The 12,691-nt window shown below is 42.7% G+C and overlaps 1 protein-coding gene across 5 annotated transcripts in view; it reads left to right on the plus strand.

Annotated features, from left to right (window-relative positions):
* Positions 1-12,691, plus strand: part of Kcnma1 (potassium calcium-activated channel subfamily M alpha 1) — a 680,238-nt gene that overhangs the window by 475,062 nt on the left and 192,485 nt on the right. For all 5 annotated transcript variants that reach the window (XM_055605732.1, XM_055605733.1, XM_055605734.1 and 2 more), the window contains exons 10-13: positions 1,577-1,687; positions 3,547-3,652; positions 6,273-6,355; positions 10,273-10,342. In XM_055605732.1, the coding sequence (XP_055461707.1) occupies positions 1,577-1,687; positions 3,547-3,652; positions 6,273-6,355; positions 10,273-10,342 (370 nt within the window). The remainder of the gene's footprint in view (positions 1-1,576; positions 1,688-3,546; positions 3,653-6,272; positions 6,356-10,272; positions 10,343-12,691) is intronic.

Below are 12,691 nucleotides of genomic sequence, written 5' to 3' on the forward strand. Positions count from 1 at the left end.
TGAAGCACCCCACTCTCATTCTTGGTTCCCCTTCATGGCCGAGGCTTGCCTGATAGCTAAGTGCACTACTGTAACAATAACAGTCCATAATGGTAATATTATTAACTGCATCATGCATATTATTGATTTGCTCTTTGTTCTGCACCATTATCCTTTCCCCAGTGAGTTTACTGCATCATTCTCACATACTTAGTCAAGCACCGAATTACCACACAGGGCAGGCTCTGGTAATGATGTCTAATGGGACATCGCATAAACCATCATTGCTGCCCCCTATTATTAGCTGCCTGCAGCCAATGAGTTTTCTACTGTATTACAATGTGAACAGAGCAATTATAAAGGGCAAAGGACCTGGCTATTCTGAATTTTTCCTGGGAAATTGCCTTACTGCATGTTCACTGCCTGGCTAAGTCTTAACTGGCACTAGAGGTCAACCTTCCACTACTGTCAGCATGTAGTGGAAGGGTCTGCGTTGAGTCATTCAGCTTAGTTTCTTTGATAGAAGCCAATGCTTGTAGCTTCATAGCTGAGCCACAGTTCTTTGGTCTTAGGGCAAGTTCTTGGATCATAGTCTTGTGACTGAGCATCATGAAGCAAATCTAAGTGAGCCAAGGATAGACTGATGTTAAGGTCACATTGGTTCAGGAAGAAAAGTTATTGGAGTGATTGCAGGTCTTAAAGGCTCTGGGAAAGGATCTCACTTCCTCAGGATAAGCCTATATTTCTAGAAACAGAAATATAACAAAGATGCTAGGACAAAGCCAGCATCTTCACATTCATGTCTCCCTGGCCTCTGCCTAATGGAAGGGTCTTCAGCTGAATTAGTTTGGCTCTCATGAAAGTCCCAAGCACCCTGAGGCAGCAGCCCTCTGGGGGCACAGCCATGGCATGCAACTTCATCTTCTATTCTGTGGGCGTCCCATCTCCATTTAGCCCTGAGTAATGCTCACTTACTGTAAAGTGTTACATGCCCCCATTGTTGGAGAAGTTATGGTGGAAAAATGCAAAATTTCCTTTTTACTGCTTATGGCCAGCCGAGCCTATAACGTGTCAAGCCGCGCATTAGCCACTCTGATAAAAGTCTGCTTTCTTACACACAAAATCATCGTTTCAGCAAGATTTGTTATCTCATTACCTGATAAGCTGTATGTCATAAACCAAGACTGCCGCAGTAAATCTCCCAGGAGGACGCTTTGTGGGCAGAAAGGGAGAGATAGGAATCTGCAAGGGACTTGATAATGTAGCATTTAAGCACAAGCATAATGCCACTTATTGTTAAATGCATAAAACCACTTGGCCAAGTGGCTAGGCTTTTAATAGGATTTTGTGAAGCATCAGGTGAGCAGCCATATGTTTTTTGTGGTTTTTTTTTTTTCTGTCCCAGAGCCTCTGAATAACTGTTAGCGTCATTGCTTTACCTCATGACCCTCTGGGGATGGGCGCTGGGTTTGCTGGGGCTGAGGATGGCAATGGATGTTGCCCTTGAAGCTGCTTCACTTCCTCTGCCTTGTCAGGAATTGGGATGTAGGGTCATGTCGCTGGGTCTGGCCAGCACTAACAGGCCTCTCCTGTGCAGGCATATTGTGGTCTGTGGACACATTACTCTGGAGAGTGTTTCTAACTTCCTGAAGGACTTTCTGCACAAGGATCGGGATGATGTCAACGTGGAGATTGTCTTTCTTCACAAGTAAGAACCAATTGCTCTCACTAAATCCCTCTGTCTAATCACAGGCTTCTCTCTGAGTTGTGGGTGTAGTAGAGATGGGGGTGGCTGGGAAATGGGACAGGATTGACTAAGCCATGATCACCACTTGCTCCTTAGGTAAGGAGTAATCTTTCACAAGAATGGGGATGTTGGTTTAGAACACTTGGATGGTGATTCAACAGCCCAGTCCAGGGTTGAAACAGACTCCAGTAACATTGTCTGTGGACCATAGCTGAGTTTCTTTCTGAAAGAGTTAACAGCAGAATTCGCTGGTGGTTCACATCACCTCTCTTGTGCCTTCATCAGTGTGGAGCTGTGCAATCAGATGTGTCTGCAGAGCTGGTGTAGGATAATTAATAAAATTGTGTGGATAGTTAATCACTGTTGAAGAGGGACCAAGCAGGACAGGAGAAGAAGCAGGGTTACTTTTCACATTGCTGTGACAAGACGCCTGACAAAAGTAGCTGGAAGAAAGAAAGATTTGTTTTAGCTTGTAGTTTGAAAGTCCAGGGAAACCATGGTGGTGAGAGTGTGAGGCAGCTGCTCACACTGCATCTGTGCCCCGGAAGCAGAGAGGGAGGTTCGGGTGCTCAGTTTGCTTTCTTCTTTTGTGTCTAGTGTGGGAGCCCAGCTTACAGGATGGCACTGCCAATCTAGACAGTCCTTCACATAAATGCTTAGAAGCTTGTCTCCTAGATGATTCTGGATCCCGTCTAGTTGACAGTATTAACTATCACACAGCATATTAGGTGTATTAACACTGTTGTTACTCTGAGTCTCTATGTGGTACCCAAGGCTGGTTCTGTGTAGATGGATTTTCATGTAATCCATAGACACAGTCAGTGCCCAGCACATCTTTAGTCTGAATCCTGACTTAACCAATGAATGGCTGGGCAAGTTAGTTTACTTCCCTGTGGCTCAGATCCCACATCTGTGAAGAGAAGATATAATTCTACCTCCTTGGATGATTGCAGTAAGAATTAAATTAATCCATGTGAAGTGTGCAGAGCCCAGTTAGCCTTCCAGGGAATGCTCAATAAAAGTCATCTGTTATTGTGAAAGAAAGCCTGATTGGGCTATACAGTTGACTTAAGGATACATCCCTCCATTTAGATATATTTGCCCATGAGTAGTTCCCACCATTTATGAGAAAGACCCTGGGTAAGACATAAGCTCACCCAATTCTGAGAGCTGAGAATTCCCACACCTACAACTTGAAAACCCCACTCATATTTTGACTCAGTCTAGAGCTTGAAGACCTTAAGGAAAGGGAACCAGTGATGTGAAGTCGCAGTCCACAGAGAAGAATGCAAGGGCTGAGATGCCATGCTGTATATAGGAAGTCAGGAAGCAAAAGACAATTGTGGCCTTTTTCTGCCATTTCATTAGATCCTTGCTTCCTCCACTCGAGTGGAGGAAGGAGCTCTGCTTACCCAAGTTCACTGACCCAAAGGTGATTCTCATGGGAAAGAGCCCTCGTAGACATGCCTGGAAATCACTTTAATCTAGGCCTTCCAAAGTGGGCCGGTCAAATTGACACATGTAATGACTAATCATACTGATGCCACAGCTCTAGTTTTCCCAGTGTTAACAAAGAGGAAGGTGCTTTATCACATTATCCTCAAAATTTGTAACCCAGACACCTCTGGGTTTGATTTTTAACGGAGTGAGTGGTTTACTTCTTTTAAATATGAGACTTTCTTTTAGGGCAGAGAAGGAGGCATCTCTGAAGGTCAGGGCCTTTGTTCAGGTCTTTACAGGGAAATTAAAATGAAGGAAGCTTTGGAGTCTGAGATCCCCACTCTGTTGTTTCAACTGCTGTTTCTTTTCTATCTGCACAGCATCTCCCCTAACCTTGAGCTTGAGGCTCTGTTTAAACGGCATTTTACTCAGGTGGAATTTTATCAGGGTTCCGTCCTCAATCCACATGATCTTGCCAGAGTCAAGGTAAGGAGAAATAAATGTTTTTACTCCTTCAGGAATGGGGCTATGATTCCCAGGTAGCCAGGGTTAGAGCTCCTTAACTGTTAATGAGATTACTCAGATGTTACAAACCCTGGTTCACTCTTTCATTGGCCTCTGGACCTTGCTCTGCTGCTGGCTCACACTGGACTCCTCACTCAGGTTAATGTTCACATGGAAATTACTATTCTGTTTTCTTCAAGATCAGCTACTCCCAAAGTAAGACTCAAATGTTCAATCTGGACCATCTCATCCCAGTGGTCCAGTGGGTAATGTTACCCTGCAAAGCCTGACAGCCTGAATTAAATCTCCACAATCTGATGGGGTGAGAGAACCAACTCCTACAAACTGTCCTCTTGCTTTAATGTGCGCGCACGCGCGCGCACACACACACACACACACACACACACAAATGAGAGAGGAATAAACATTTCCAAGAAACTATAGAAATGAAAAAAATAAAGCTACAATTACTGAAACACAAAATAGTACTAAGAACACAAACAGAAAAAAGAATAACAAAATGGCAGCAAGAACACATTCTTTTTAATAAGAGCTTGAAATATGAATGCCCTTAACTCCCCAGTCAGAGGATACAAATTAGGTGAATAAATTAAGAAACAAGTCATCTTTCTGTCATCTATACAAAACTCATTTAACCTTCAAAGATGGCCACCATAAAGATGGCCTCTCACTTAAAGTGAGAGGATAGAAAAACTATCCTAAGCAAGTGGGCGTAGGAGGCAAGCAGATGCCAATTCCTAATATCCTACAATATAGACTTTAAACTAAAATTAACCCAGAGAAACAAAGAAGGACACTTCATGTTAATCAAGGGAACAATTTAACAAGAAAATAGTATAATATTAAACATAGATGGACCAAACTCTGGTTCATAAATACAGATAAAAAATATAGAATAACTCCAACTCTATAATAGTGGTTGATGTCTATACTCCACTTTCTCTAATAATAAATATATGTAAGAAAATTTAAAGTTGAATATATTAAAAAGCCAAATACAACAGAACATGATAAATGATTAGCTTTCACCCAGTTCAACTCAGTATAACTCCCAAATCTATTATTATATCTAAAAGAAATGTCAGAAAAGAAAATTACACAAAGGTATAAAACCACTGAGCATCCTTTTTCCAAAAAGCAGACTCAGCATGGCCTGGTACTAAGTTAATCGTACTCCTCCTGGATCCCTCAGAACTAGTATCTTCTCACAAAGCACATGCAAGGCTTTAGAAGAGGAAGGGACACAATGAAGTGACTTCTGCTACTCTATCCGCTTAATGCAGTTGTTGTGTGTTCAGCATTTGCATGCCATTGGTAGTTCATTAATATTATGTGAACCCATGGAAGTCTAAATGCTGACTGTGTTCACCAAAGAATTCTGTAATTGTGGTAGCAGCAAATATAGAAAACCTGAAAGGATTTGTATAAATCTTTACATTATTAAAGAACTCAAGAGACAATGTGTGACATGCCATGGAGGGAACCATGAGTCTCCTAACAAATGCTGGAACAATTTAGTAAGAATAACATTATGAGCAGGAGAGGCTGCAGACCCAGGTTAGCATGAGAATACTCATGCTTATGTAGACTGGTTCATCTTAATATTATCCAGACATGACCCAAGTCATAAGTGCAGAGAAAATGGCTTTTGTTCACAGGCCTCATTTAAACACAAGCAATTATTAGCACATCAAACTCGTGGTCCCTCGACAGAACAACCCCCCACCCCTTTGGCTAACATTAAGATAAGTGAGTAGGTTGCCTTTTGGATCCATCTGCAACTTATCATGTCATTTATGTAAATTATTTGTCTTTTGAATACCTGAGTAGTGATGAACAACAACCAGCATAGAGCTGCTTTCTATTTAAGGCTCTGGTTTCTTATTAGGACATATATAATGAAAATGCGCACAAGATTTGATAAAGGATTTAAAAAAAAAGATTTACTCATTTTAACTTTGTGTGTATGACTGTTTTGCCTCCATATATGTATGTGTACTGCCTACTGCCTGAAGCTCACAGATCAGAAGAGGGAGTCAGATACCCTGGAAATGCAGTTATCATTGATTTCCAGCTACCCTGTAGGTGCTGTGAACTGAACTTATATCTTCTGCAAGAGCCACAGGTGTTCTTAATAACTGAGCCCCTTGATGATTCCGTCTATGTTGCTGAATCTGCAACTATTTTGTGCACATGATAACCTGAGGGAAAGAGTTCAACCCACCAACCTCCATTTCCTGGTTGGAAAAATTAGGACGATGGCACAAGAGAGTTAAGAGAGGAAGTGGGGATGAGATTGAAAGGCTTACTTAAGTAAATTTGAGGAAGTTTGGCAAACATGTCTGGAAGCAGCTAGGCCGAATGAAGAGCATAATTACTCAGATTCATGCTGGAATCTTTATCTTTTAACAAGAACCTGACCTGCAATCTATATTTCTGGCAAAACTATAATTTTACAGGATTTTTTCCTTTCCTTTCAAAATACCAAGTTCTCCAAATGATATTCACAAAGAGAGGCTACAATTGTGTGTAGCTATTTATATATTTGTGTTTGTTATGACTTTTCCTTTTGGTCTCTCAGATAGAGTCAGCAGATGCGTGCCTGATCCTTGCCAATAAGTACTGCGCTGACCCGGATGCAGAAGATGCCTCCAACATCATGAGGTAACTAAGGGTTTCAGGTGCTGGGGAAGGCCCTGGGCTAGTCTCCCAGTAGCCTACATGCAGCCTTTTAAGGGGGGAGGGGGACTGCAGAGGACTGTCTCGGTGGACCATCTTTTCTTCGTGAACTACCCAACAGTGGCTCCTGTACGGAGCTGATAGAGCTGGAGAGAGTATTGGCATACAGGACAGCACTGACAGGAGGTTCAGACTTCATAGATAGCATGTCCAGTGCTCATAGCTGCTCTTGGTTTTCAGATTCCTAGAGAAAGAACTAGAAAAGGAAATATGGGTGCAGGTCTGAATCAAAGTGCTATCCTCACAGGGTTGGACGGATGGCTCAGTTGTTAATTTTTTTTTAATGAATCACAGTGGCCTACATGAGTACTAGGAAGCAGAGATAAGCAAATTCCTGGGCCTCACAGGCCAGATTGCGTAGCCTAATTAGATGAATTCCAGGTCACCAAGAGACCTGTCTGAAAACGCCAAGGCAGTCCACGTCTACGGAGCACCACACACCGCTGGCCTCTGCCTCCTGTGGACTTATGCCACACATGGAGATGCATACCCATGAAACCTTTGCTTTTCATATGTACCTTAAAAACGATGTGATCTGAAAGGAATTGGACCCAAGATGTCTTCACTAGAGAAGGGTCTTATCTCCAGAAGGTATTTTGCAACATGTGGAGAACTTTGCATTTGATACAACTATCAGATGGTATTGCTGGAATCTTGTGGATAGAGGCCAAGGACACTGCCCAGCTTCCCAGAATGCATAGCTCAGTCCCTATCTAGAATACTATCTGACCCAAAATTTCAATAGCTGAGGCCGAGAAACCCCTTGGTAGTCCCTCCCCAGGATCTCTATATCAGGTTATTATTATCCTGAAAGCTAGTGGTCAATTAGCCTGTTTCAGTTTTCCCAGATGAGTGTTCTTCAGTGGTTTTAAGATTACCAAGAATCTCCAAGATACTGAATTATATAATTTCTTAATCCTATTTGGATTAAAGTTCCTCCTCATTTTCTCTTCCTCCCCTGCCTTGACTTCCTCCTTTTCTTTCTCCTTCTCCTCCTTCCCCTAACAGATCATGGTGCTCTAGCGAGAAAATAACCTAGAACACCATTAAGGTTGTGCCTTTTCTGCACATGGGTGAACCAGTCCTCTCAGATTAATTTTAACCCCGACTCTAATGCCTAAATTTACTCTTGTTTCAGAAAAAAAAAAGTTTTCTTTAGCTATTGTTCTTCCCACACAGATTTGTCATCCTGTTCTGTATCTATGAAATGACCAAAAAAACAAAAAACAAAAAACAAAACAAACAAACAAAAAAAAAACAACAAAAACCTACCTCCAAACATTTTATTCTCATTAGCTAAAATCCTTTTAGAATTTGTCTTTTCTGGGTGTAAATTTCAGAACAGTCAGTTGAGGTAGGTGAGGAGAACAAGGAGACTCTTCTGGAGACAGCATGGAGTAAAGGAATACTTCATTCCCACTGTACCTCCAACAACACTTACTTAATAGTGAACATCAATCCCTGGGACCAGACCTGGTTTAATTGCTGCTTCCAGCTTGCTATTCTGGATTTACCTCAAGGTGAGGCTTCGGAAGTTGCCTTTGGGTCTTTACAGTACTTGTGACTACTTCATCTTGGCTATAATTAGTGTTCAGTAGTTGCATGCACTTTCCCATCTTTGAGGCCGAGGAATTCCGCTGGTACACTTAGGCTGCTCAAGTCCTCCCTTCAGCATCTTAGCTATAGAAGGGGCCATATAACACCATCTTCTCTCTTGCACTTACTTCCCTTTGGCAATGGGCTCTGTTCCCATTGCCAAAGGAAATCTGTGCATAAAGTCCAGAAGGACTTGGTTTGCCAGGCTGCAAAGAGGATAAAATGGGGACAGGTAAACTTCAGTCTAGAAAGTGCCCCTTGTCATTTTCTGAACGAACTAGCATTTGACACATTTTTTTTTTCTGTCACTTGAAGTCATAAAAATGTTGCCCTTTAAGGCACAAGGTTCCATCTTTTTCCTTTATTGCAAATAAACAAACAAAAATCAGGAGAATATAGCTCATGGATATAACCACGCAGAGAAGTTCTTAGCATGCATACTTTATTTCTTTTCAGTGGTGACAAATAGAAATGAATAATAATTTTGAAATGGGTTTTTCTCATAACTGGAGTGCTTTATTCAAACTCTGAGTATGAAGGGTTACTATGAGAACACATATGTTGCTCCAGGGAGAATGGCAGGATGTCAAGGTATAGAACTCACTGGGTCAGGAAAGTAACTAAGCCATCCACTAAGGAGAATCAGGAGGAAGACACAGAAAGGAGCAGGAAGCTCAGGGTTAAACTTGGGTTCAGCTTTTCTTTTATTTGTATATTCCTCCTTAGCTTAATGAGACCAATCTGCTGCTTTTGAAATTAAAATGTCAAAGAGCCATTTGAAATGAGCTAATGCAGAGAGCTGGCTGGTGCTGTAGACTGCAAGAAGAGGCTGACAGAGGCTCAGAAGCCTTGGGTTATAAGCAGAGGCCAACAAGACACACTCTCAAAAGTAAGAGAGGAAGTCCTTCTAGTGCAAAGCCCAGGGTGGATGTGCACAGAGAGAGGCTTTCTCAGGAACATCTTCCAACTTCAGTGGCTACAGTTTTTTCAGATGACGCAACTGTTTGCCTTTTCTCCAGTTTTGCAGAAAAGGTGGCAAAGTGAAGAGTTGAGCTTGGTGGGAAGTTTGTGGGGGCGGTATGATAATTGCACTTGCATTCCTGATGAGGCTTAGGAGGTGGGCCTTTCTCTTGAATTCCATTCTTTAGCCTTCCTTGTCACAGAAGGAAATGTACAATGTCACCTCTGACAGGGTTGGTAATGACAAAAACCATAGCTTACACATGGAGAGGGTTGTTAATGATTTCAAAGCACTTTAACATCTGGTCTCCTATTTGCTCCTCATACCAAGCCTGTGAAGTGAACAACACAGGTACTGTTGCCCCAGTGTCCAGAAGAGAAGACAGGAACACAGAGCCCAGGGATTTCCGGAGGGTCACCAGGTTCATTAGCACAATAGCTGTGCTGGAAGCCAGGTGTTTCCATTCATGTGTTTCCTTACTTCTTCTCTGTGGTAGTGTGATTGATTGGAGAAGGGATGCCAGGGAAGGTTGTCTGGTGGAGTCATTCAGACTCCGTAAAGGACTGAGGACAATCAGAGGGGATTGCCCACCAGATCACTGTCTCTGTAGGGTGCTGATGTTTCAAGTCATCATTGTGCCAAGGAAGGATCCTTGATCATATCCCAAGAGATCTGCTTGAAAATCACATTTATGAAACTGTCCAAAGGATCTGTGATAATCAGAGCCATTTGTCAGGTGGCCTGTTTGAGTTGTCATCATTGTCTCAAGTTGGTAACTGGATGCAGAGCAGAGGTTTTAGGATGGGGAGTGGGAGAGTGCAGGCCCGCAGAACATAAGGTCTGGGCTTGCATTATCTGTCTATAAGCATCAAAACTACCTATCTGCAGTCCATTCAAGTTCCTACTCCACTTCCTAGGCATCACAGGAGTCCCTCATCTTTTTCCCTCATGTTTATTTTTAAGGCAGTACCATGTAGCCCAGGCTAGCTTTGAACTTGCTCTATAGTCAAGTCTGGCTGTAGAGTCCTGATTATCAGCCTCCATCTATCACATGGTTACAGGGTTCATTTGTAATTCCTAGAACATACACCAATGACTACTTTGCCATTTCTTTTTCATGTTACTACTGGGTATGGTGAGGAGAAGACATTTCTCTCTGGGCTGGTACCCAAAGCCCCATGGATGACTCTGGTTGCTGACTTAACCTGAGACCTAATCAAATGAACCCTCCATCATACTCTGGGTTATACAGAGCCTGATTCAGTTCTGCTTCTCTCTCTTTCAGAGTGATCTCCATAAAGAACTACCACCCGAAAATCAGAATCATCACTCAGATGCTGCAGTATCATAACAAGGTAGGTGGTGAGACTCTTCTAGGCCTGAAGGCATCCTCAGAGCTTGGGTCCCAATACCTTCTGCCTCCCCACATAGCCTCACATACACATATACTCATGGAAACACACATGTACACATGCCCTGAGGCCTGGCAAAGAAATACAAGAGTTAGGATGTTTCATCTCCCTAGGACATTTCTTCACGTCAACCAACTTGTTATTTGTGGTGGGGTCATTGGGAGGAAGTTCCTCTGTTGCCTTCTTGTACTAGATTCACTCATTCAGGAAGAAGCCATTGAACCCTTTGGTTCAGAAATATTGACATGTCCTTAGATCCTGCCCATACCTAAGTTACAACAACTTGCATTTCTATGTCCTATAGTCATTCAGTCAATATCTATTGAATACCTATTCTGTAATTAACATTCTTCCTGCCGCTACTCAGAGGGTAGGTAACTGTGAAGATAAAATCTGACCTTGTGTCCTTAGAGACTAATGAAGCAAGGTGTAGACAGTGTACCAGATAAACTATAGGATTTCTCTATGTGTGACCAGGGGCACTTGAAGGAACATAACACAAGTTGGGTAGAGAAAGCAGAACATGGCATCATCCTCAAATTTAGAATGGGACTCTGCCCAGTTACACTTGGGGAAGTAGTAGTTTATCCAAAGATTATAATTTAAAAACTTTCCCAGTGTTACAGCTTACGGGGGGGGGGGGGCTAGTCAGAAAGAACACAAACATGAGGGTCAGTGCGGCTACCCTTGGATTGCCTCCCACTGAATCTGAGTTGAAGGGCTCTTAGCTACAGACAGCACTCCTTCACTCAGCTTGTGGTTGCACACTATGGACAGCTTTGGAGGAGGGAAGGTGGCATCTTGTCTACTTGATCTGGGAGCAGTTGTCTTCTTAATGGAGCTTAGAAACTGGTGGCATCTCAGCACCTGAGGCCAGGCATCCTGTCTGAACAGAAATAACTCCCTGCAGGGTTATGTGTGACAGCATGCCCCATCTTTTAGGCCATATTCTCTACAAAACAAGCCATCAGGTAACCCAGAGAAAACCCCACTCTGCCAAATGCCACCAGCACCATGCCATTACTTCTTAATTGCTGGCAAGTGCTGGCCCATTCTGCCATGTGGAGGCCCATCAGAGGCCATTGCTGAGTAGGTCCTGCTGTCAGCAACTGGCCCACTGCTTGGAACTGCTGCCCAGTGCCAACCATTGCCCGGCCCTCAGCAGGTGGCTCTATTGGAAATTCTGCTACTCTCCAGGCAGTGGATTTTGGTGGTGGGCACTGAAGGCAACTGCCCAGTTTGTCCCTGAAAACTCACAGATGAGATAAGGGGACTATCAGTAACTCACAGCCATCAACCTGGAGAAGCTCTTGACGACGGCAGCCTCTGTGGGTGGAGGTGGATTTTATTAGGGAGGCTATGACTGGTGACAGCTCCTGCTGCAAGGAACACTCCTTCTTTCATTTGTGATTTGAAATTTCATTTAGTGTGGGAGTGCTTTAAGCGATTGTTTAGATTTTTGGCTGAATTTAGACTGAATAGGAAAATTAATGTTGTATGTTTAGAAAGAGATGTCAGTTCCTTTTCTTCTCTTTCCAATGGGTGCTGATGTAGCATCTTCAAGAAATTAAAGAGCATTTCAGCTGTGTAGTTCTTGTCAAACTCAAAAAAACTTGATTGGCCTCAGAGCCAGCTGGTACCTGGTCGGTATTCACATGAGCACAGTCAACCAAATGTCTTGGACACAATGTCCAATACAAGCATTCAGACACTGTGATGAAGACATCAACAATCCCATGATTATTTTCTTAAGACACATCTTGTTTAGAAACACCCCAGGCTACTTGGGTTTCTGGGTTAGGCAAAATCATTTTCAGAACACTGTTAGATTAGTAAGGATACAGAGATAGAGTAACTTTGACAAATGGCATTTTCCTTTCCTTTCACATCTCCCCTTTAGAGTGAGAAGTCCTCTTGTCTTTATTTTTTAGACTATTCTTAGTATGTTTTGAGTAGACAGTTTCCCCCACCACTTCACAATTTTGCAGTTTCCTGAGATGCTACCACCTACCCTTTTCACACACTCTTCTTCTCTTCCAACTTTTTCTTCTTGTGGCCTTTTTCTCTGTACCCATCCTAGATGCAAGATGCACATAGAATGCCACCCACTTTTGCATGCACTTAGGAAAGACTTGATGTATGTGTGAAAAATATGCCACTAAGAACATATTCTGGAGGGAGTAATTGCTCCCACAGTTGGACATAGGGCTTGAAATAAAAACAATGTCAAACCACTATGATGTAGCAAGGGTGATATTTTAAAGCCTAGAGGGATGGAGGAAAACTGCTGGC

The sequence above is a fragment of the Psammomys obesus genome, unplaced genomic scaffold (genome assembly GCF_907164565.1).
Source record: "Psammomys obesus unplaced genomic scaffold, mPsaObe1.curated_primary_1811, whole genome shotgun sequence".
In the NCBI taxonomy this organism is placed as follows: Eukaryota; Metazoa; Chordata; class Mammalia; order Rodentia; family Muridae; genus Psammomys; species Psammomys obesus.